The sequence below is a fragment of the Prionailurus bengalensis genome, chromosome D1 (assembly GCF_016509475.1).
Source record: "Prionailurus bengalensis isolate Pbe53 chromosome D1, Fcat_Pben_1.1_paternal_pri, whole genome shotgun sequence".
Taxonomy (NCBI): domain Eukaryota; kingdom Metazoa; phylum Chordata; class Mammalia; order Carnivora; family Felidae; genus Prionailurus; species Prionailurus bengalensis.
This window is the reverse complement of record NC_057346.1, coordinates 113825132-113847794: the sequence shown is the minus strand read 5'-3', so window position 1 is coordinate 113847794 and position 22663 is coordinate 113825132. Positions and strand designations below refer to the sequence as shown.

General features: G+C 68.2%; 2 protein-coding genes across 3 annotated transcripts; one reads left to right on the top strand and one right to left on the bottom strand.

Annotated features, from left to right (window-relative positions):
- Positions 1-515: 515 nt before the first annotated feature.
- SLC22A18 (solute carrier family 22 member 18) lies at positions 516-18302 on the top strand. 2 transcript variants are annotated; one of them, XM_043581999.1, is made up of 11 exons: positions 516-868; positions 3215-3312; positions 3520-3735; positions 4074-4234; positions 4585-4717; positions 11883-12001; positions 12680-12787; positions 13559-13659; positions 15750-15851; positions 16053-16173; positions 18069-18302. In XM_043581999.1, exons 1-11 carry the CDS (start codon positions 725-727, stop codon positions 18245-18247), a joined length of 1482 nt encoding a protein of 493 aa, XP_043437934.1. In that variant the 5' UTR covers positions 516-724; the 3' UTR covers positions 18248-18302. The 2 variants fall into 2 exon arrangements, with proteins under 2 accessions (XP_043437934.1, XP_043437933.1); XM_043581998.1 differs by lacking the exon at positions 3520-3735 and having other exon boundaries at positions 525-868.
- A 1894-nt stretch (positions 18303-20196) lies between these two features.
- On the bottom strand, positions 20197-21120 carry PHLDA2 (pleckstrin homology like domain family A member 2). The gene is made up of 2 exons (XM_043579149.1): positions 20661-21120; positions 20197-20467 (listed from the first exon to the last, which is right to left on the bottom strand). The coding sequence occupies exon 1, from the start codon at positions 21071-21073 to the stop codon at positions 20678-20680; it is 396 nt and encodes a 131-aa protein (XP_043435084.1). The 5' UTR covers positions 21074-21120; the 3' UTR covers positions 20197-20467; positions 20661-20677.
- Positions 21121-22663: the final 1543 nt, after the last annotated feature.

Sequence of the window (22663 nt, the reverse complement as noted above, 5' to 3'; positions counted from 1 at the left end):
TTCCTGCTGTTGCCCAGCCCCACTCCCACCCCTGGACCCCGGGCTCTGAAGGCCACCCTCGGGGCTCAGCTGACAGTCGGGTGTTAATTTGGTGACACTTTGTAGAGGTCTCCCTGGCCCTACAAAGTCTAGTTTCTGCCAGTGGGGGGCTAGAGGGCACACGAGGCCTTGCTCTGTGCCCCGCCCCACCCTCCGGCCACCCCAGAAGCCCCCTTGGGCTGGGCGAAGGGTGTCAAGCCTGCCTCTGGAAGCCGCCCCTAGTGGTGAGGGGTCCACCGTGGGCCTGAGGAGCCCCTCGCCTGACAACAGGGACCCAAAACCATCAGCCCCATACATGCAGGGGGCACCTACCTGAACTGCAGTCAGCACCCATCCGGGCCTCTAAAATGGGGCCTCCCTCTTAAAATGGGGTGCTGGTGCCTTCCTGCATGGGGCACGTGGGTCCCCCAGCTTGACTCAGGCTAGGTTCCGGGGAGCTGTGTGCCCAGAGCCCCAGAGCTGGCTGGGGAGGCGCCTAAGGTCACACAGCAAGCGGCCGGAAGCCCTCCCCGGGGGTCCTGCAGCACTGGCCTCTCCCACAGGCCCTGTCCCAGAGGTGAGCGCCACCCGCCTCCCGCCCCGTGACTCAGCACCCTCGCCGGGCACCACAGGACTTTTGCCCCCTGCGCACCGTGCCGGCCTCCTGCCCCGATCTGTCCAGGCTCTCCCGCCGCACCTGCCCAGGATGCAGGGAGCCGGAGCCCCCAGGCGCCGGGGCCCCTACTCCAGGGAGATAGGCGCTCTGGGCCGTCCCGGGGTCATACTACTCACCTATGCGCTGGTGACCCTGGGGCTCACCTGCCTCTTCATGCGGTTCTCCATCATGCCGGTGAGTGCCCGCCCTCAGCAGCCTGGCCGCCAGCACGGCCGCACTGTCCCCCTCGGCTTCCATCTGTGCAACAGCGGGGCCCCGGGGGTGGGGCCGGTGCTGCCCGAGCCACCCACCACACGGAGCCGAACAGGTTGAGGGACCCGGGGACCGTGCTTCCCGGTCCGCCCGTGGGCACTTCCTGTGCCCTGGTGCACAGCCAGCCCTGCCCCGTGGCAGTGCCCCTCCCCCCGGCCGGCCTGGCTGCGGCCCCATTGCCCTATGGATCCACCCGCCGGGACACCTGCTCGGCTCCCGTCCTTCCTGTGCTCGGGCCTCCGCTCAGGCCTTCTCCGCAGCGCGCCTCCCCTCCCAACCCCTGCCCGGACCCTCTGTCCAGGTCCTGCTTGGCCAGCCTTCCTGCCCGATGTCCGCACCCCACATCCTGCCGCAAGTCTCCCCGACCAGGACGGAGAGGGCGGGGCTTGACGCATCACCTCCTCTGCTGCCCCCACCCCCCGGCCTGGAGCGCTGCCTGGAGCGGGCAGGCGGTTGGTTAAGCGCCATGGTCAGCACTCAGGGCCCGCCCGCCCACTTTTCATTGATCCCACCTTTGCACCCTTGCCTATTCATTCAACAGACCCGTGTGGGGCTGGCCGGGCTCCCACCCTCTCAGGGCAGCAGCACCCGGGGGGGGCTTGAAACGTCCCAGAGCCCCTTCTCTGTCTGGTCTGGGTGGGGCCATGGCACAGCCACTAAAGCCCCCCAGGGGATTCCCGTGAGCGGACTTGTGCCTGGGGATCTGGCTGGGAGGGGGCCGCTGTGGGCATGGCAGGAGCCCCCAGCCAGGTGGCGAACCCTAACCCCTGCCCCAAAGCCCATTTCACTTCTACCAGACAGCCCGGTCCAAGCCCTGACTCCCTTCCTTAGCGGCCAGGTGGCCGGGGCGGACGCCTTGAGGTCCCTTCATGAAATGGGTCACGATGTCCCTCCCTGGAAGGGTTGGTGCAGGGAGCGACGAGAAAACAGTTAAAGGCACAGAGCAAGGGCGGCTCTCCCGTGGATGTTGTATGTATCGTTCAACAAATGCCCATCGAGCACCTACTGTGTGCACCCTGTTCTCAGAGCTTGGAATGCAGCGGGCAGGGACTAAACCATCCTTAGACTGTGCTGTGCGTAAGATCATGAGGCGTGCGGGGGGTGCTGGGGCTGCCCACAGACGTGTGGCGGCTTTGGGATCAGGAAAGCCTTCCTGAGAAGGCGGGCTTAAAGGAAACAAAGAGCAAGCCTGGCTAGTTAGTGCAAAGGCCCTGGGGCAGTAGTGAGAACAGTGCAGCTAGAGAGGAGTGAGTGGAGGGGAGAAGGAGGGAAGGCCAGAGAGAGAGGCTGCCAGGACTCCAGGAGGATGCTGGCCGCGGGGAAGGCCCCGCTGCCCTCAAGGTCTGTGAAGGGTGAGCCCAGGAGCTGCCGATGTATTGAATGTGGCTGTGCAACGGTTCGTGATTTCGAGCCCCGCATCAGGCTCTGTGCTGACAGCGTGGAGCCTGCTGGGGATTCTCCGTCTCCCTCGCTCTCTGCCCCTCCCCCACTTTCTCTCTCTCAAAAATAAATAAACAATTTTTTTAAAAAAAGAATGTGGCTGTGCAAGAAAAGAGGGGTTCAGGGAAGACACCGGGGTTTGGACCTGAACCCTTGCCGGGGGGGGGGGGGTGTCGGCAAGGGAGCAGAGGGGCCGGTCCTGGGGGGAGGCCATGGGGAGTCCGTTCTGGATGTGCTGCATTCCAGATGCTTCTGGACATCGAGTGGAGGGCCGGCGACAGTTCAGGAGAGAGGTCCCAGGACAGCAGCTGTCCTGGGGACCCAGCGAGGCTCCCTGGAGTGACAGGCGCAGAGCAGCAGGAAGGCTCAGGCAGGTGGGCGAGCGCCTCCAGGGCTCTGGAGAGACACTGGTCGCTGCCTTTACCTCCCCAGGTGGGCATGGCTCCAGAGGGGCCAGGAGAGGCTGGAACCCACAAAGAGGAGGCCTGTGTCGTTCAGGGAAGATACTGCAGTCCACGGGGCAGCTTTGAGCGAACGAGGCTAAACCGGTGGGGGCTGGGGGCCCCCCCCCACCTGTTTGAGGTGCGCCCCGCAGAGGGGAAGGAGGGCCAGCCGCTGCCTGTTAGAGCCTGGCCCCAGAGGCCCCGTGGTCTCCTCGCTGTGGGAGATGCAGCTGAGTCCCAGGCCCCAGGCCCCTCCCAGACCCACCGCAGACTGGTCAGAGCAGCTCCCTCCCGCCCAGCCCGGGGCCACCTCTCCCCCTCCTCACCCTCCGGGGACCCTGGATCCAGACCCTGACCCTTCCCATGGGCCCCCCTGTGTCTGCAGTACCTGACCCGGAGGCTGGGCCTGGACTCCGTCGCCTTCGGCCACCTGCAGACCACCTTTGGCGTGCTTCAGCTGCTGGGCGGGCCCGTGTTGGGCAGGTACTGTGGGGCAGGGAGTCTGGGGGCCCTCCCCCCAACGATGACCCAGGCCTGCCCCTCGGAGGTCAGGGGCTGGGTCGTGCCAGCCTCTCAGACCGACACTGGGCACAATAGTCCCTTTCATGCCGGGGACCCCTGCTCCCCGGGGCCCTGCCCGCCTCTTCCACGAATTCTGGTTTGTGGCCAAAGAGGGGATTGTCCTGGCAGGGCTGTCGTGGCTGGAAACGTCCAGCATTGCCGAGCTGGGGGTCCCACCAGCGACGCCCCTGGACCCCCACTCCTCCACCGGCCTCAGCGCTGCTGGGGCCTCGGGCTCAGGGACGTGAGGGCAGACACCCTCCTCCCGCAAACCCTGGGGCGGAGATCCACGTGGCAGGCGTCAGATCTTCGGGGGAACTGTCCAGAAAAGGGGCTCCAGAGGCGGTAAAGTCGGACCGAGCAGGGCTCCCCAGGGTTTCGCGGCCCTGCTCGGAGGCCGGGTGGAGACAGGGCAGGAGCCTGGAGACACTTTCTGCACAACACACACGCACCTTGCTCCCTTCGGAGCCCGCAAGGTGTTCTCAGGGGGAGCAGGAGGACCCTGCTGGGCCAGACACTCCCAGGTCGCGGGAAGCTGACCCGTTGGAAGGACGGCGACACTGAGGCTCCGAGACGAGACCCCTGCGGCCTAGCTCCTCGGCAGCCCTAGGGGGCGGGCGTCAGGGGCAGAGCTGGCAGGGCCTGCTTGGTATCTGTGAGGATCACAGGTTCGGTTCCCCCAGGTTCGCCGACCGACGCGGGGCCCGCGCCGCGTTCACGCTCACCTTCCTGGCCTCCTCTGCCTTCTACCTGCTCCTGGCGGCCGCCTGCAGCCCGGCCCTGCCCGGCGTGGCCTTGCTCTACGCCACGCCCTTGCCTGTCGCGTTCATGCAGGGGATGCCCGGTAGGGCCAGGCGGGGGCCCGCTGGGACTGCGGGAGGACTGCGGGTGGGGGTGGGGGCTGAGGTCACGACCTGAGGGAGGTGCGGGGCGCGGGTCTCCTCTGGGTACCAGTCTAGGCCAGGGAGCAGGACCGAGGTGGGGGGGGGGGTGACATGGGGACGTGGCCTGGGGGGCAGGTGGCTGAGGGTGGGGGGCGTGGCCTGTGCAGGTGCGGAATAGGTCCTAGGGGGGTGTGGACGAGGCGGCCTTGCGCGGGACACCCTCAGGGTGCGGGGTGGGGCGCGGTCCGGGCCTAGGCCGCTCGGGGCTCCGCGAGGGGGCCTCACGGCTCTGTCCCCGCCCCGCACCCAGTCGCGCAGATGACCATCGCGGACCTGTCTGAGCCCCAGGAGCTGCCCGCGGCCCTGGGCCGCCTCGGCCTGTGTTTCGGGGTCGGCATGATCTTTGGCTCACTGCTCGGCGGGACCCTGAGCGCCACGTGCGGGTGAGTGGCCGAGGCTGGAACCGGGCCGGGAGGTGGGGGGGACGGGCCAGGAAGCGGGTTGCGGGTGCTGGTCGGGATGGCCGAGACTGGGTGGGCCCAGGCCGACCACCTCGCCGGGCCTCGGTTTCTCCGTCTGCGCGTTGAACGTCTTGGGTCCGGTGTGGGATGGTCAGCAGGGACCCACGCGGTGGGCGGGGCTGGAGGGGGCGTGGCTAGTGAGCGGGCGGGGCCGGAGGGGGCGCGGCGAGCGGATGGGCGGGGCTGGCAGAATGGACAGGGCAGGGACGGGAGCCGACCCAAGCAGGTGGCGCGGCCCGTGCAGTCCCGCAGGGTGCGCGCCAGGGCGGCACGGAGGGCACCAGGAAGTCCCAGGCTAGGGGGACGCACGCGGCTGGCCCGGGTCACATGAAAACCAGGCCGGACCTGAAGACATTGGACGGCAGGCCCTGGAGGCGGGGTCCCCGGACGACCAGCGGGCATCCTGCGATGGGGGTGCTGTGGGCAGGACTCGAGGGCAGCCTGGGGGCGGGTCTGCAGCAGCAGTCCTTGGAGTGCCCCCTGGGAGAAGAGAGGAACCTTGAACCCGGGACACCGAGCCCTGCACAGGCCCTGCCAGGCGTGGGCGGGGAATCTCACTTCCGCTGCCCCACCCCCCTTCCTCCTCCCTCTCCCCAGCAGCCCCAACACCCACTCAAAATCGGCTTCTTTCATAGGAGTGGACCTTGCTCCTTGCCTTCCTTCGACTCAAGTCTTTGCTTTTGGTCTGGAATGTGGGTGCCCAGCTGTGGATGGGAGGCCCTGTGCCAGCTGGGGACCCACCCGTGCCGGCCTTAGGGAGTTGCCCTGGGGCGCTATTCAGGACAGGAACCTTGCTGGTCTCTGAAGTCACACACACACACACACACACACACAGAGGAACACACACAGGCACCTCTGTTGACAGCCCTCCTTCTGATCTCGGATGAGCCTGTGCTGGCCCCTGGGCCTCTGGGGGCATCGGTCTCCCCAGGCTCCCCCAGTGCCTCCAGACAGCCCCCAACAGTGATAGATGCAGCGGGTGATGGCTGATCCGCAGGGACGGGGGAAGGGGAGGGTCCCGTGGCCGGCTCCACCAGCTCCCCACCCCAGGATTTTCATCAGAGTCTGGGGTGCAGATGTCTGTCTCCATGGAGCACCTCAGCCAGGAGGCTGCAGGGGGGGGGGGGAGGGGAAGCAGAATTCCTTTCATCTGCTTCCTCACCGGGATTTATTGAGCAACTACTAGGTGCCCTGGGATTCCAGATTCTGGGATACCGTGGTGGCTAGGACAGGCCGGGTCCTCGGATGAAATGAAAATGATATGTATTTCTAAAGTGTCGGGGTGAACTGCCTGGTGTGAGAAGTAATACAGCACGATCGGGGGCCAGACAGACGGGTGGTCACCAGGGTGTCACCTGCAGGAGGTGAGGGGGGCGGCAGGACGACCGGGGAGGCCGGTGTGGATGGAGTGGGGAGCAGGGAGGGCAGGGAGCAGAGGTGGGCAGGAGGCGGGGTCTGCCTCGGATTTGCTGAAGGCTGGGATGTAGATGTGAACTCAAGGCCAAGCCTGGACTCTGGGGCAGGCCTTGGGGGGAGCCGTGAACCTTGCTGAGGTCTGAGCCATCTGCCATGCCCGTGGCAGTTGGGTCTCCGTGGGGCTGAGTCTGGTGCCCGTTAGGCCCTCCAGGCAGCTATGGATCGGGCAGCTGAGTGAGGGGACCTATGGTGAGCAGAGCAGGGCTGTGTCCTCAGGTGGGTGGTTTTTAAGCCCCAGGAACGGGTTCAGGTTGAGCCCCAAGCCCCGAGCCCCAACCTGGCACTTCACGTTAGAAGCGGGGGTCAAGGAGGAGGTACAGTGAGCAAGAAGGGAAGGAGATCCAGGAGAACATCCGGAAGCCGAGAGGTGTGCAGGCCAAGGAGGGGGGGACCCTTGGCGCTCCGAGGGGCGCCAGTGACCATGGGTTCTGCCTGCACATGAGCCGCTGGGGGTGATGGGAGCCTCAGTCGCTAGACCAGGAGCGAGAGGAGGAGAGCCTCTGCGCTCCCGGGGAGAAAAGAGGGTCGGGAGGGTGTACCGGGCGGGGTGGGGGGGGGGGGGACGTCAGGGCGTGAAGAGTGTGCGGGAGAGGGAGAGGCGGGGCCGGGAGGAGCCTCCCCGCCCCCACGCTGCCCCACCCACCTGGACTCACAGCCAGGCGCCTGTTACCGTGGTCACCTTGACAGGTGCTCTCACCCGTGAAATGGGCCCACCCTCGCTTGCTGTGGGGCCTGCGACTGTGCCCGTGCCTAGGACCCCCCCCGCCCTCCCCCCACGCCCCCTCTTCTCCCCCCCAGCCCCCCCCCACGTCCCCTCTCGCCGTCACCTTCCTTTTTTCCGTCCCAGCTGCTGACCCAGAAGACACCACTCACTGTCCTCTCCCCTGGGCCTCCCCCAAGATTGCCTGCGCCCCTGCCCTCGTGTTCCGGAAATATCCATTCAATTCCCTGCCTTCTTTCATCCCGAGATCGAAGGTGCTTTATAACCCTATGCATCCTCTGATGGGAAAACCGAGGCCCCGGAGAGCGCGAGCCTCCCCATCCAAGGCTCGGGGGAGGCGGGCTCCCGGACCCCGAAGCCCCGTGGCGAGGGCCGCATCCCGCCTTCCTTGTGAGGGCTCCCTGGCTGCCATCTTCCTGACTCCCGTGCCCCGGTGACCCCTCCCCCAAAAGGCATCAGCCGTGTCCCCCACCTCTGGGAGCAGGTGAGGGGAGAGGAAGTGCCCTTGGCAGCCTGCGGGTGTGGGGCGGGCACCAGTAGAACTGGTTTCGGCTCAGCCTGGAGCTCTCCTACCCAGGGCCCAGGCCCTGAGTCACTTAGCAGGTGGGGGCCGCTCGGTGACTCACGGCCCTGAGCCCAGCGCCTCACAGCCTGGGGAGGCCTCTATCACGCCCTTCCCACAAGTGCGCCCTGGGCCTCGGCGGTAGGCAGCACCAGCCTGCGGAGCCCAGCTGAGTCAGGTCCCGGGGGGGTGGGGGGTGGGGCCTGGGGGTCCCCGTCGGACGTCGAGCCAGCCCCCAGGCCTGATGGCTGGAGTCAGCGTGGACAGGCTTCCCCCGCCGAGTGCGAGGCTTGGGCTCCGTCCCCCGGAAGGGGTCGGGATTTGGACAGATGCCCCCGAGGGTAGCAATTCCTTTCGGCTCGGGGGGGATTTGGGCCCGGCTGGGGGCTGGGTCAGGCAAACTGACATGGTGCCAATGGTGTCACCGTCACTGGCGGCCCTCCTGGGCGCTAACGCGGGAGAGGGGCCCCGCTCTGGCCCCAGGGCGAGCTTTGCCCGGGGGCGCTCGGCGACTCCGAGGGGATTTATTATACTCCTTATCTGCAGCCCTGAAGACTGGGGACTCCGTCTCAGCCTTTGTTCTGGCCGGGGAATAGGAAGCCCTCATCCTGCTGACAGAGGGTTTCTGCCCGGGTGACACGGCCGCTTCCCCTGGAAGTTAATGAGTAAACACACTGGGACAGGAGTGACTCATGGGTCAGCAGGCGGCCTGCCCCACTCGGTGCTCACGATGGCTCATCGAGGCCGTGCGGGGCCAGCCCGGTGTGCGGCCTCCCCACCGCAGGGGGACACAGAGACCTGACCCAGAGACCCTGGGTTTTCCGGGCAGCGGGAAGTACACACAGCACAGGGCCCACCTGGCCAAGAGCGAGCTCAGCTTAGACCCGAGAAGTGAGAGAGAAGGCAGCTACTGAAGGTGGGGCTGGCACAGACAGTGTTCCAGGCAGAGGGGGAGCCTGTGCAAAGGCCCTGGGGCAGGAAAGGGCCTGGGGCTTGTTCGGAGGCCTGTGTAGGTGGGACTGGAGGGATCAGGTGCTCTGGGAACACAGAGGGCTGCAAAGTGTTAGGCCAGACAAGGCTTTTAGGCCTTTTTTCTGGGACCCAGGAGCCAGAGGGAGGCTGAATCAGGAGTGGCCCCACAAAGACTCCCATTTTCAGACATTGTTCTTGCCACAACATCATGGGATGTGGATGGGGCACGGCAGGAGGACTTCACCCCAAGCCCCAGGCTGGACGTCCAGTGACTCTCTGGAGACCCTCACAGCCAAGTGTCACATGAGGCTGGGCCCCAGCTGACCCCAGCCTGCCGTCCGGGTTGGATAGGAGAGGGCGGTGCCACCCGGGAGGCCCTGCGTCCCCTGGGCCAGGGGAGCCACAGAGCAGGAGGGAGGGTGGCCCAGGTTTCCCGAGTACCGTCACCCTGTGGCCAGTCCACATAGGGTTCCTGATTCTGTCAGCTTGGCAAACTCCAGGCCCTCGAGATAGAGGTGAGAGGTGGCGTTTGCAGCCTGCACCGTTTGACCAGCGTGGGCAACCAGCCGTGACGAACGGAGGCCGGTGGGCTGGGCTCCAGGACGGCCAGGCGGCCCCCGGGGACCCGTGCACCCCGTGGGGGATGGGGACAGGGTGTCCCCGGGGAGGGTGGCCCTCATTTGCATCTGAGGAAAGGAAGTCACCCGGCAAGGTCGCCACCGGGAAGGGCAAAGGGACAAAAGACTGGTGCCCAGAGTCCTGCCCGGAGTCCTTTCCCGGCCTCCATCCCTCCAGCCTCCCGTCCGTCCAATGAGCCAACAACCACGGCTCGCAGACGCCCCTCGTGATCCTGCACAAAGGAAGCAGGAGGCCCCCAGCAAGGGAGCTGATTCTGCCTCGTGCTCAGGGGCGCACTGACCCGAAGGTCCCTGGGGAGGGGCGTCGAGTCTCGTCCGGGAGGGCAGAGCAGTGCCGCCCGCCTACCCGGTGGGGGCACGAGGCCAGAAAGGGCTGAGAAGTCCCTCCACGCAGAGGCATGAGGTCTTTCCGGCATTTTGTCCTGGGGGAGCTGGAAGGGGGCCTGTGGCGGGGGCGGGTGGAGGAAGGACACTCCCTCCCTCCGACGTCCCCTGGGAAGCTGTGGCCCCTCGACTCCCTCCGGGGCCCCCAGAGTCCTTGTGTTTCCTTCGGTTTACCAGCTAGCACGCCGGGGGGGAGGGGTGAGAGCCCACAAGAAGGGGCCTGGCTCCTTGCCACCCAGCCCACACTTGTCACCAGCCTCCCAGAATAGCCACCTAAGTGGCCGCCTCTGCTCCCACGAATTTCCGGGGCATCTGGCAAAGAAAGCAGGCTCTGTCCCTGCCCCCCAGGCCCTGCGCAGTGACATGCGGGTCCTGAAGAAAGGGCCCTTCTCTCTGGGGACAGCCACCGGGCCCGGGGTGTCCCTGCCCACGTCACAGATCAGTTCCTGCCAGCGGAGGAGGGGGCTTTGGTCCGTGCTGGCCTCGTCCCTCCCCGGGGCGTCAGTCCGTGGGAATTCCTGTTCATTTGGAAGCTTGGTGCCCAGAAAGCCCGAGCGCCCACCATCCCCGGCAGTGGGAGTCGGCGGGGGGCCCTGACATTGGCCAGTGGGGGGGGGGGGAGGTCCGCAGCACGTGCAGGCTGGACCAACTGTGTGCGCCTGGGCAGGTCCCGGCCGGGGACACGGGGCGGCCCCGCCCCCACGCCTCACTGACCCCACGGGGAACAGGGCCTCTCCTGGCTGTGGTTGCCCACAGGAGCCCTGTGTGTGTGCACCCCTGTGTGTGTGTGTGTGTGTGTGACTTGCTCGTCTGCGTGTGCACACGTGCAGCCGTGGGGGGCGGGGCGGGGGCACTCAGCTTGTGGCTGGCCTCGCTCGGAGAGGCAGGGGACACCCACCCGCCTCTCGTCCCATGCTGTGCGGCGCTGAGCGGGAGCTCCGCTCAGGTAGGCGTCAGGGCTGCGTGCGGGTGAACGGCTCTCACCTGTTCCGCGGTCTTGGCTCGGGGTCCCGCCCAGGCTCAGTCGTCCTCAGGGCCAGGCACCGTGTGTCTGAAGGAGCGAGCCCCTCTCAGAGGACAGAGTGCCCCCTGGGGAGGACCGCCGGGGCGCACGGAGAAGGGCTCCTGCAGGGTGCATAGGAGCTCCCGCTGCCGCTGAGGGGAAGGGCTCTCTGGCCAGGCACCAGCCTGGAAGGGCCGAGCAGCCTGGCTCAGTAAGAGGCTCCCACGTGTTCCTCCCTCCGTCCCCCACCCCGGGAGGGGGCGGTTGGCCCGCAGGAGGAAACGGGGACGGTCACGAGGGCTGGCCCCAGGGCCAGCGTTGTCAGGCGACGTGGGGTCACCGGAGGGGTCAGGGCCTGAGTTTCCACCTGATGACCCACAGCCCGGAAGGGTTTTCTCGGAAGCTGAGGGGCCCTCCCGAGTCCGGGTCCTCGGTGCGGGCGGGCAGGAGGGAGGGCATCCTGAGGGTGGTGCCCAAAGCCCCTCCCCCAGCCCGGAATGTCCCGCCCCCCAGGTCGAGGGGGAACAGGAGCGCTCCCCAGGAGGGAAGGGAAGGAGGCGTGCCGGTCTCCACGACACAGAGGAGGCCGCGCGGGGTCCCGTGGTCTTCGTGCAGGTGGAGCTGAGATGCAGACCCGAGCCCCGGCCCGCCCCTGCACCTCGGGGTCGCCGGCACCCCCTCCTGGCGCCCCGGCCCCAGTGCCGCCTGGCGTGTGTCTCCCCATCAGCCCCCAGGGACAGAGAAGCGGCACCTACAGGGCCAGTCGAGCCGTCCCCCACCCCGGGAGGCCCGTCCAGTCCCCGCAGAGGGAGGCAGGGCCCTTCCTCTGGGGACCCGTTTGCTCCTCCGTCCAGGGCTGTGCAGGGAGATCCCCGTCCAGACACCACCCGGGGCTGAGGCGCGGGCCCCCAGGTGTCCAACGCCCCTGCCCCGGCTGGGCGCAGCAGGTGCACCGGGTCGGCCCCTGGGGGTCTTCCCACCCCTCGACACATCCTGGGAGAACCCCCCCGCACAGCCCGCCGGGGCTCACCTCCCGGGCTCGCACTCGGGGACCGGGGCCCACGTGCTGTGGCTGCCGAAAGCTGCCGCTGCAGTGTGACCGTCGGACACGGTGACGGCTTTGTCGGCCCCTTCATTCTGTCACCTAATGAATGCGCCCTGAGGGTCCCGTCCCCTCCCTCCAGGTCACAGGCCGTGGGGACATGGCTGGGGGGGTTTGAGCGGTTCTCAGCTGCTGAGACCTCATTGTGGCTGAAGGGGCCGGTAGGGGCCGCGTGTGGTGCCCACAGCCTGGGACCCACGTCCTGTGTGACCACTACTGTCGCCCCCAGGATGCAGTGCCCCGCGACTGTGGCTCTGGTGGCCAACCTCGTGGGAGCCGTCCTCAGCTTCACCTTTATCCCCGTTAGCACGAAAGGGGCCAGTGCCCACGACCGGGCGGTCCCCGCAGGTAAGCCCCGCCTGGGACGCCCCTCCAGGCCGGCCCCCTCAGGGACGCGGTACCTGGATGCCGGGCGGGTATGAGGCCTGAGCCCTCCGCCTCCCCAGCCAGCACCCCGGGCCTCCCTGCAGGGAGAGTCGGCCAAGGCCAAGATGCACGACAGTGGCTTCCTGTCTGCTGGTGGGGGAGGGGGGGGAGGGGGGGGCATCAGAGAGGCTGAGGCTGGAGGCAGGAGAGATGTAGGGGAGGCCCGGGGAGGACGGGAAGGACCACGGGGCAGGGTTAGCCAGGATCCTGAGTCCCAAATCGCCAGGTGCCATGGTGCCCACGAGCCACTGCCTGGGTCACATGGGCTGGGGGAGCCAGGGTCAGGCCAGGTCGCCCGACAGCAGAGGCACTGTGTTTCCGGAGCGCCTCCTAGAATTCGGGGGCTCCAGGGTCAGTGGGGCCGGAGGGCTCAGCCCTAGGAACGTGACGAGCTGCCCGGTGCCCCCAAAGGGGCCAGCGAAGGGGGGTGCCGGGGCCTGTGGGCTCCCGAGCCCACGAGCAGGTGCCACGGCCAGAGGGAGGAGTATCTGCTGAGAGCAGGTGCCGGCATGGGGGCGGGGTGCTTTCCCGGACCCTGCAGCCCGGCCGAGACCAGGTCAGCTGGGCTGAGGCCTGCCCGGCCTCTCCGGGTCCCCCCAGGCGGACCCCAGGCCAACGTGTTTGACCTGAAGGCCATCACCTGCCTGCTGCTGCAATCGGGGGTCCTGCCCGTGTTCCTCATCAAGGTGGCGTCCAGCCTCCCCTTCGGTGAGTCCCAGACCTGGTGCAGCTGAGAGCTCGGGGCCGTGGGGAGGGGGCCTGCGGTCAAGGCGTCCCCCTTCTCTGCCCTGTATCCCGGGCCGCACGCTTTCCCCTTCACACACGTCCTGGAGAAGGGACGGCCCGAGTGGAGGGAGGGAGGGAGGGAGGAGGGGAAAGCGGTGCCCCACAGGGCCCCCCTCACGCACAGTCCAAAGTGCCCTGTGCTTGGCAAGCCCCCCGGGGTCCGTCTGAGAGCAGGGGAGGCGGTGCATCTGAGACGAACCCTCAGGGGTGCCCAGCACCCACCTCCAGCCCCCGTCCGGGGTCCTCTCCTTGGGGGCAGCGCAGAGAACAAACTAGCGAGGCTTCGTGCTGGTGCTCCAGGGCTAATCCCTCACCCGCAGGGGCTTCTTGCAAAACTGTGCTGCAAATCTCGGGGTCGGGGCAGCGGGGTTGAAGGCTGAGTCAGGGGACCGCCTGGCTGGGCCAGCGCCTGGAGGCTCCGGTCCGACTTCAGTCCAAGGGGCCTTCGGGGGCCACCAGTGGGTCCGGGGTCAAATCTTCTCACACGGTCAGCCCCGGGCCCCCCACCTCCCGACCGCCTTCGCACAGGATGCCCTGGGCTCCCGCCCAGCCACGGGGTAGCTTCCGGCACCTTCCTGCGCACGGGCTACGTCGGTCCCTGGGGCCCCGCTTCCCGTGCCAGAGAGCCACCAAATCGCAGGGAAGGCCGCCAGGGCCCCACAGTCACCCGCCCTCCCTGAACCCTCCTCCCAGGGCTCTTCATGGTCATGTTCCCCATCGTCTCCATGGACTTCTTCCAGCTGGATGCCGCCCAGGCCGGCTACCTCATGTCCTTCTTCGGGCTTCTCCAGATGGTGAGTGGGTGCCGGGCACGCGGGGCGCGTCTCAGACGCAACGGGCCTTGCAGGGCGCTGCCCTGAGCGCCTGCCATCGCTGTTCTGTACCGTTAGCTTCCGGCTGCCCTCCTGTCCCCGGGGGAGTGTGCCCTCCCGTCCCTGCCCGAGGCAGCCACCAACGGGCCTGCGCCCGGTTTGCACACTCGTCTGCCCCGGAGAGGGGAGGGAGGGGGCTGGTACCCAGAGGAGGCCGGCCAGCCCCTGGCCTCCTGTCTGGAAGCACGCGAGGGTGCAAGGTCCTCCGAGTGTGCAGCCGGGTGCCCCCCAGCAGAAGGACAGGGCGGGAGAGAGCCGGTGTTAGGGCACGTGACAAGATGCGGGCAAGTTCCTCGGGCCCTTGGAGCCCCGGTCTCCTTGCCCATCAAGCGAGTGACCCTCGTGGGGTGGCTGGGCAGATGAGGTGAGCTAACCCGGCAAAGCTCTTAGAAGAGGAGGAAGCCCCAGCCAAGTGACGGTCACTCGGTCCTTGCGAGGCGCCCTGAGATGGGCAGCCGCCTTCCGGTGGTACGGGGCGGCCCGTCTCCCAGGCCCCAGCTCCTCCGGGGCATCTGCACCAGGGCCCGGGGCGCAGGGACAGGTGGCGACAGCCGGAGTGCGGGAGGGGCTATTCTGGGACCGTCTGAAGGGGAGGGAAGCGTGTGACATTCCCAGCTCCTCCTGGGCATCTGCTCCCCACGCCTCTGGGCCTCAGGGCTGCTGCCGCCCGGCTGGTGGGCCACAGACTGAAAACAATGATAATTCTCCAGAGCTGGGGGCCGCGGGTTCTAAATGGCCGCTCCAGCCCGCCTGGGCCCTGGCCTGGAGACCCCCAGACCCAGGAGACCAGGCCTGTACCTCTGCGAAGGCCAAGAGACCCCCTAAGACCCTCAGGGACAGACGCGGGTAGTTCCGGGCTGGCCCGGGGCAAGGTGCCCGATGGCGACCCCGCCCGAGACGGGCCTGGGGCTCCAGCACCCCTAAGGATGGCGGGCGACCCCCGGGGGCAGCTGAGGCCCCAGCCGCGTCTGGAACCTCTGCGGGCAGAGGGTGGGGTTTTGTGTCTACAGGGAGAGGCCTGAGGCCCCCTCTGCCAGTCACCTCCCAGCCCCCAGCCCCACGGGGTAGGGCCGGTCACCGAGGGTCTCAAGAGGCAGCCTGGGCTCCCCCACAGCTGGGCTCCCACCTGCTGCCTCCCTCCGCAAGCCATCTCCTGCCCCACCCCGAAGCGTGTCGGCTGCAGCCTGACCCCAAGGGGACCACGGCATCCCCCTCCCCGTGGGGGGCGTCGGGGTTGGGGGGCGGGGTGGGGAGCGGCAGCCCAGACGGTCCTGAGGGATGGCGTCACCACCCCAGCGGACTTGCAGACCGCTGTCTGTCGCAGGCCGTCCTGCGAGAGCCCCCACGTGGCCCTCACGTCCACCCCAGGCACGGTGCCACCACAGTGGTGGGAAGCGTCCATCGTACGGGGCTGGGGGGAGACAGGGATAAGCCCCCGACCACCCTCATCTCATGTAGCAGGCGTGATGAGCTGTCAGAGAATAAGGGTCCTCAGAAGGGCAGAGGTGCAATTTTAGATGGGACAGTCGGTTGGGGGGGTGGGGGTCGGGAGGGGCTGCAAGTGCAAAGGCCCTGGGGTGGGGAGCACGCCAGCTGATGAGCTGGCTGAGGCAGCAGACTGGGCTCGGAGGACATGTCGGGGGGTCCGCAGGGCCAGGAAGGACCTGGATTTACTCAGACTGGGGTGGGGGCTGTGGAGAGGGTCCACGCAGAGGAAGCCGTTGCCCTCCCCCGAAGCCGCCTGTGAGCAGTTAGCCGGCCTTCGCTTGATGAGAATGTGTTCATCACGCTGGAAATGAAGGACACGGGATTCGTTTTGGGGATGACTGTCCGGGTGTATGGGTGCCGACGTGCGGTGCCCAGGCCACCCCGCCTCCCGAGGACCTGGCCGCTTCGGGACCCGCCCTTCTCCTCCGGCCGGGTGGCTGCTAGGGCTGGGAGGGGGTCCCCAGCTGTGGGGGGCCGCCCCCGGCCAGACCCCTCCCAGCCGGCCTCTCGTTCTGTCTCCCCAGGTCATTCAGGGCCTGGTCATCGGGCGGCTCAGCCGTCGCTTCTCGGAGAGGGCGCTGCTCCGGGCCAGCGTGCTGGGCTTCGTCCTGGTGGGACTGGCCATGGTGAGCACTTTCCTCGGGGCCGCACCCCACTGACAGCGGGGTCCCGGGCCCATCATCCCAGCCGTCTGCACATCCCAGGCTGCATGTGAGCCCCAGGGCCCCCTCCCCCGGGGGCCAGCTCTATGGGGCTCCGGGGATGGGCCCTTCCACCCCGGTCCTGTGTGGCCCCCCCAATCCCGTGGCCTCCCTGTCCCATGCCAGGCACTGATGTCCGACGTCCTCCACTTCTGCCTCCTGATGCCTGGCCTGGTCTTCAGCCTGTGTGCCCTCAACGTGGTCACCGACAGCATGCTGACCAAGGCCGTGTCAGCCGCAGACACGGGTGAGCCAGTGAGGGGCAGGGGACCCCCAGGGCCTCCTCTCTGGGAAGCTCTCTGGGCAGTTTCGGATGGAGCAGCTCCCCCCCTCCCCAATTTCAGGCTGGGTCTGCCCAGACCCAATGAGTACTGAGTGGGGTGGGTGGCCCGGGGTCCAAGTGGCGGGGGGGGGGGGGGGGGGCTGCAAGATGGCTCAGGTGAGAATTCTGGCTGCCACCAGGCTGGGCTGGGCCTGGGGGGTGGAAAGGGGGCTTCTCGGAGCTGCTGTCTGGCTGGGCTCTGAAGCAGGGGCAGGATTTCCCTATAAAAGAGGAAGGGGAAGATTGGAACATTCCAGGCCAGGACCCGGCTCGGCGAGGTGTGGAGGGGGTTGGAACTGAAAGGCTCCTGAAGAGGCCAGTTAGGAAGACAGCCCAGTGGGGCCAAGCGTGGTCAGCACAGGGGGCTGCCAGGCCGGGAGGCGGGGTCCCCCCTCCAGCACGGGGTGGGTCGGGGGTGCACGTGCTCCCTGAGTGAGTGGGGGAAGGCACGCAGCCGGTTAAACCCAGAAAGCCCCCAGCGCCCCCCCTCCGGTAGGACACGGGTGTCCCCAGACAGGGGATCCCCCAGCCCTCACTCTGTGCCCAGCGTTCTTTTCAGAGGCCTACAAGCCTCTTGTCCAGACTCAGCTCCCTGCCCCTGCCCTGCCCCCGGGGGCAATGGTGCAGGTGGCCCCACGGGCTCCTGTGGCTGGTTGGGGTTGAAGAACATCCCAGCAGGCTAGAGAGCCCACCCGACCGGCCACCCCTCCACCCCTCGCTCCAGCTCTAGCCGCCTGTCTGCCAAGGGGGGAGGGGCAGGCTGAGTTCTAGAGGCCGAGATGGGAACCCGATGGCCGACGGTTGCAAGGTCGCATCTCAGGGCTGCTTCTGGTCCGGGGAGGCCAGGCAGGGCCCGGAGGGCTTCCTGGAGCGCTGGACCGGCCCCCAGGAGAGGCCAGGAGGACGCCGGGGAACGAAGCGTGGAGAGATGGGGGCAGGGCCCGGCAGGGAGGGGGGCGGGGCCGCACCTGAGGCCCCGCCCCTAGGCTCAGAGGGACGGGGAGCTGGTTCCCAGAGCCAGCCTGGGAACCCGAGACCACAGAGGGGGCGGTAATTGCTCCCGGTGTCTGCAGGGCGTGTGGGCGATGGGAGAAGCCGCTCTTAAATTTCCCCCACGCCGGGCCCTGGGCCCAGGCGGGGCCGGACCAGGCCGCTCCCAGCTCACCCGGCGGGCTCTCCAGCAACCCGAGCGGAGCGGGGCCCTGAGCCCCTGGAGCCGGGGACCCTCTGGGTACATGTCTTGACAATACACGCACGCACACACGGGACACAGCTGCCCGGAGGGGCCTAGTGACAGGGGAGTCAGGTAGCTGGGGGCAGAGGCGGCCAGGTGAGCCCGGGGAGGACGTGGGTGCAGAGAGGCGGGCGGGCCGCCTGGCGAGGGCCCCCAGGACCCCGCCCCTGTCCTGCGGAGGGCATCCTCCAGTCGGTACGAGGGTGGTAGAGGCTGTGGGGAGCCTGCCTTGCACCCCAGACCCAGCCCTCACTCTGTGGCTCAGGAGGATCTCCCCTCAAGCCCGCCGTCCCCAGGTCAGGGAGGCTCTCTCCAGGCTCAACCGGCCTGAGAGGGCGGGGCCTGGCCCGTGAACTGTGGCTCCACTCCGGGGCTCCTCCTGGGCTTGGGAACTTTCTGGGGCAGGGTGCAGGCACCCGTGTGGCCCCTGAGTGGCTGGGTGGTCCGAAAAGCACAGTCTGGGGGGAGGGAGCTGGGGGAGCAGAGAGCGGACAGGGTTGGGGGCGGTGAACACGGGAGACCTGGGCTGCGTCTGGGAAGCGGGTGGCCAGGGCAGCCTGACTTGCCGCCCACCCCCACCCCTCAGGGACCATGCTGGGCCTCTGTGCCACCGTGCAGCCATTGACTCAGACCCTGGGGCCCACCCTGGGCGGCCTCCTGTACCGCAGCTTTGGGGTCCCCGTCTTCGGCCACGTGCAGTTTGCCATCAACCTCCTTGTCCTCCTCGTGCTCTGGAGACAGCCTGTGCCCCGGAAGAAGGACTGAGTCCGGTGACCAGTGGCCCCAGGGCACAGACTGGCAATAAACTCTTCCAGCCTGAGTCCTGCAAATTCCCATGGGTTAAACAGGGGACCTGGGGGTGAGCCATGGAGGGACGGAGGGTCAGATGCCGGAGAGCTTCCTGGGAGAGGGGCGTGCAGCCGGGCCCCAGGGCTCTGGAGAGAGCCTGATCACCCAAGTTGTCCTTGTGCAGCAGGCCCTCCCCCGCCTGGAGTCGGTCCCACGAGGAGTCCGTCCCCAGCTAGGAGGCCCCCCTGTTGCGGCCCAGACAGCTCTGCTCAAACCCCCCGAGACCGGAGCTGTCCACCCGCCCCCAGTCCTCCACCGGCTTGGCCTCGGGGCCGAGAGCACTGCCTGCTTGCTTGCCCTTGTCAGTCACCTCACGTGAATGGAAACAGGTTGTTTTCAAAGATGAGGAGTTTGAGGCTTGCGGAGAGGCCCAGGGAAATGGCCCGCCAGCGGACCCAGGCCCGGAGAGCGCCACCCCCTCCCCACCCCTCAACCCAGCTGTAGGGAGAAAGGCACCGGGGCACAGGGGGGCCAGCGTGACCAGTGTGGACACAACAATGCCAGTGGGGTCGGCAGGTGACCCTGAGACCATGAAGGCCACTCCCCACCTCTCCACGGGCTGCCTGTGAAAGAAGCTAGTTCACAACTCAGGACCCCCAACCCCAGAATTCCATGGTCCAACCAGCAGGGCCTCAAAGAGCAGAGGTCCGTCCACCCTCCGGCCCGAGAGCTCAGACCAGACCAGCTTGCTTGTGAACCTCACTGGGGATGGGGGGGGGGGGAAGGGGTCTCACCTTGACTTTCACCCTTTGTCCCAATGAGGGTCTGGGCAGGTCTCCAGGGAGGGGCAGGACAGGGGTCCGTCGGGGGCCAGTGCAGTCCCCCACTGGCTCAGGGACTTCGTAAGGAGTGCTGTTCCCTTCGGGAGAAAATTCCTTGCAGGAAATGGTTTCCTTGGGCTTCGCAGCAAAGGGACAGCCCCTCCCCAGTCTGAGCCCTGGGACCCGGCGCGGAGGCTCCCCCGGTCCCGTGTGAGGGTGTGAGGGACAGACATCAGGGCCCGATGTTTGGTCGTTCGCTCCCGACGCCGCTGCCTGCCCCACGTGGCATTGCCCTTCCAGCCAGAAGGGTCCCCGAAATGCAGGCCCCCTCAGCGGCCGGAGATCAGGGTCCCCCTCCGCGCTCCGGCTTGGTCACTGCCAGCACACCTTTCCGCGCGGGAACGCGCCTCCGGTGTCCTCCCATCGGGCGGTGCTGGACTGACGGTGGCGGCCGGCCTGACTTCCGGAGGACGGGGACCCGGCCAGACAGGGAGGGCTCGCCAGCTGCCAACCATCAGGAGTACGAGGCCCCCGCCTCCCCCCACTTGCCCGGAGGCCCCGCCGCCTCCCCGCTCCAGCACCGTGGGTGCGGGCCAGCGGGGCCTGGTGGGGGCTGCGGGGAGCTGCCCGGGCCCCAGCAGGGCTGGGGTCAAGGGGAGCACAGGGGGCGCGCGGCCGGAGGGCTGAGGGCTCCCTAACGGGGGGCTGGGGGCACAGGAGGCATGTGGGCGGTGGGGGGCAGGTGGGGCCGGCACCCGCTGCGAGCAGGGGCAGCTCAGGTGCAGGGGGTGCCCTGACCTCAGCAGGGCAGTTTGGGAGTGACCTCCCAGAGCGAAACCAGGCCCCGTCCTTCCGGACACACGCCCAGGAGCAGAAGTCAGCCAGGGCCAAACCTCAGGGCACTTCCCAGCCTCTGGAGAGGCTGCTTGGCAAGGAGGGTGTGGACCCGGCCCAGCGGATGACACTGCGTTCATTCAAAGTGCCCTGGCTTCCCGGCCCTTCCGACGCCAGGGTGGCAGCTCTCCCCACCCCCACCCCCACCCCCACCCCCACCGAAAGGGCCGCCAACCCTCCCGCAGTAAGGTCACACGGCACCACAGCGGCTGGTAGAAAATGGAACGGGTCAGGTGGTTTATTTGGAATGAACATACTGATGCAAACACTACATATGAAGACAGACGGTTCCACGACGAATAACCATCAAAATAAATACATAGATAGTCTGATAATTTAACGCGCCCGCTCAGCGGGCCGAGGCTCGGCGGCTCCGCACGGGAAGGTCCTTCTCTGTGGGACAGGGACATGGCTCTCGGCCTCTGTCCTCACTGTGGGCGGCGGGAGGGCGGCCCCCGACTCGTCGTCGAGTGAGTGGCTCCTGTAGGGGGGGAAGGAGGAGGGTTAGGGAGCTGGCGGCTCGGCGTCCGGCCTGTGGGTCCCCCTTCTCCCCCCCCTCCCCCCCCGCGGCCCCAGACGCGGGAGGAGCGAGCGACAGCCCCGGCCCGCGCGCCCCAGGGACCCCTCGACGGCGCGGCGCCCCCCCCCCCCCCGGACGGCGTCCCCGCACTCACCGCAGCGGCGGCGGCGCTCAGGGCGCGCGGGCCGGCCGGGACTCGGGGGGCGCGGCGGGCGCGGCGCGCTCCTGGCGGCTGCGGAAGTCCTGCAGGGCGCGGCGGTTCTGGAAGTCGATGAGCGCCAGCGTGATGGCCGCGTTCCAGCAGCTCTCGCCCGCGCAGCGGAAGTCGATCTCCTTGCGGTCGGTGGTGACGATGGTGAAGTAGACGTACTTGCCGGTGCGCTCCACGCAGTCCACCTTGAGGATGGAGTGGAAGCGCAGCTCCTTGGCGCGCGCGCCCGGCCCGGCGGGGAACAGGCGCAGGCGGTCGGGGGTGAGCACGCCGCGCTTCTTCTTCCACAGCTGGAACAGGCTGTCGCTGCGCTTCTCCAGCTCGCCCTCGCGCAGCACCTCGCCGGGCGTCCTCATGGCGGCGGCGGCGGCGCTGGCGATGCGCCCCGGCCGGCCCGGCGACGCTTTAAGGCGGCCCCGCCTGCGCCCGGCCCCGCCCCCAGGGCCCCGGCCCCGCCCCCAGGGCCCCGCCCCACCAGAGGCCACGCCCCTGCCGTCCAGGACCGCCGGGGGCTGTCAGCTCGCCGGTGCCGACCGCCCGCGCCCCTCCCGTTCCCCCGCCGCCCCGGCCCCCCGGCCCCGTGGGGTGACTTGTGGTCTCGCCCCCCGCCCCGCCAACCCCGCCCCGGACGCCGGCCCCGCGGAGGAATGCGCTGCGGCCGGCCCTGCCCGCGGTGACTCACGGCCCGGAGCCCCGGGAAGCACCCGGGGACGGAGCCGGCCCAGGACGCCCACCCTCCCGGCGCTCCGGCGGCTAGTCCCGCCGCTCGAGGGCTCGCGGCGGACGCCCCCCGCGCCTTGGGGACCCTTCCTGGGGACACCGTCCGATGGCCCTGCCCGGCCGGCCTTGTCTCCCACCTGCCCCTCACCCCCCGCCCTCCTGCGGGCCGCGCCTGGCGGGAACCTTCGCTCGCCCACCTGGGCCGGGCCTACCCGGAGAGCAGGTGCTCCGAGCCGGCTTTCTCTTCTGTGACATGGGGACAATAACACTTTCGTTAGATTGGGGAACACGTGGCAAGTGCTGGAACAGCACCCCGAGGGGGCCTGTCCTCCCTAGGTCCTCCTGGCGTCTGGGCAGAGGACTCCCATCGCCTGCACAGCCCCATGGGGCTCGGCCCTAGGCGCTGTGGGTGCTGGAGGGTCGGCCTGGAGAGGGGCGGCGGGGCGGCTGAGTCATGGGTATTTCCTCCCTTCCTCTGAAGGGTTTACGGGAGCAGGAGTGACGGCTGCCCGCTCCCGGCTCCTCAGAAGGGGTCTCTGGGGGGCGGGGACCGCTCCAGAGCACCCACCTTCCAGCGCCCCCCAGCCCCCCAACCCAGCTGTGGGGGTGGGGCGGGGAGGGGCAGGGGGGGCGGAGACTGCGCACAGAACGGGGAAGGACAGAGCCCCCTGGGGGCGGTGACCGGCACTCCAGGCGGCACACCTGTGGGGCGGTACAAATGAAAACCAGGTTCCCAGGTTTCAAGCCAATGACAGTGGAGCATAGAACCGAATGCAGGACCTTCTAGGTGCAGGTCTGTGAAGCTGCCCCCACCCCCCACCCCCGGCTCTGTGGCCTTGGCAAGTCCCCTAAGCTCTCAGAGGGCGGCCCTTCAGGCTCCCGGGGAAGCAGGACACCGCCAGCTCACACGAGGGCTTGGGCCAGGCCTGTGCAAATGGCGTCAGGTGTCAGCTGCCCAGCGGTCCCCACCGGGGTGCGAAGGGCAGGGCGAGTGAGAGGGAGTAGGTGAGGCCGGGTAAGGCCGCCTCCCGCCGGTCCAGCGCTCCTCTCTTTGGCCGCCACTGGCGGGGCCTCTCTGGGGAGCGTTGACGGGTCAGGGACCCCGGGGTGGGGAGGGGGGTGCTCTGACAGGTGTGCGTCAGGCAGAGCTGGAGGGGCAGGTGGAGAGTCCTGGCTCCGACCTTGGCAGGGAGACCTGGGGCGGCACAGCCTGGGTGGGTGGGAAT

Bases quoted from the DNA above. Each gene is read 5' to 3' on its own strand.
- SLC22A18 (XM_043581999.1), top strand. From the start codon at position 725: ATGCAGGGAGCCGGAGCCCCCAGGCGCCGGGGCCCCTACTCCAGGGAG. The intron at 869-3,214 runs GTGAGTGCCCGC...CTGTGTCTGCAG, and splicing joins TGCGGTTCTCCATCATGCCG to TACCTGACCCGGAGGCTGGG. The intron at 12,788-13,558 runs GTGAGTCCCAGA...CCCTCCTCCCAG, and splicing joins GGCGTCCAGCCTCCCCTTCG to GGCTCTTCATGGTCATGTTC.
- PHLDA2 (XM_043579149.1), bottom strand. From the start codon at position 21,073: ATGAGGACGCCCGGCGAGGTGCTGCGCGAGGGCGAGCTGGAGAAGCGC.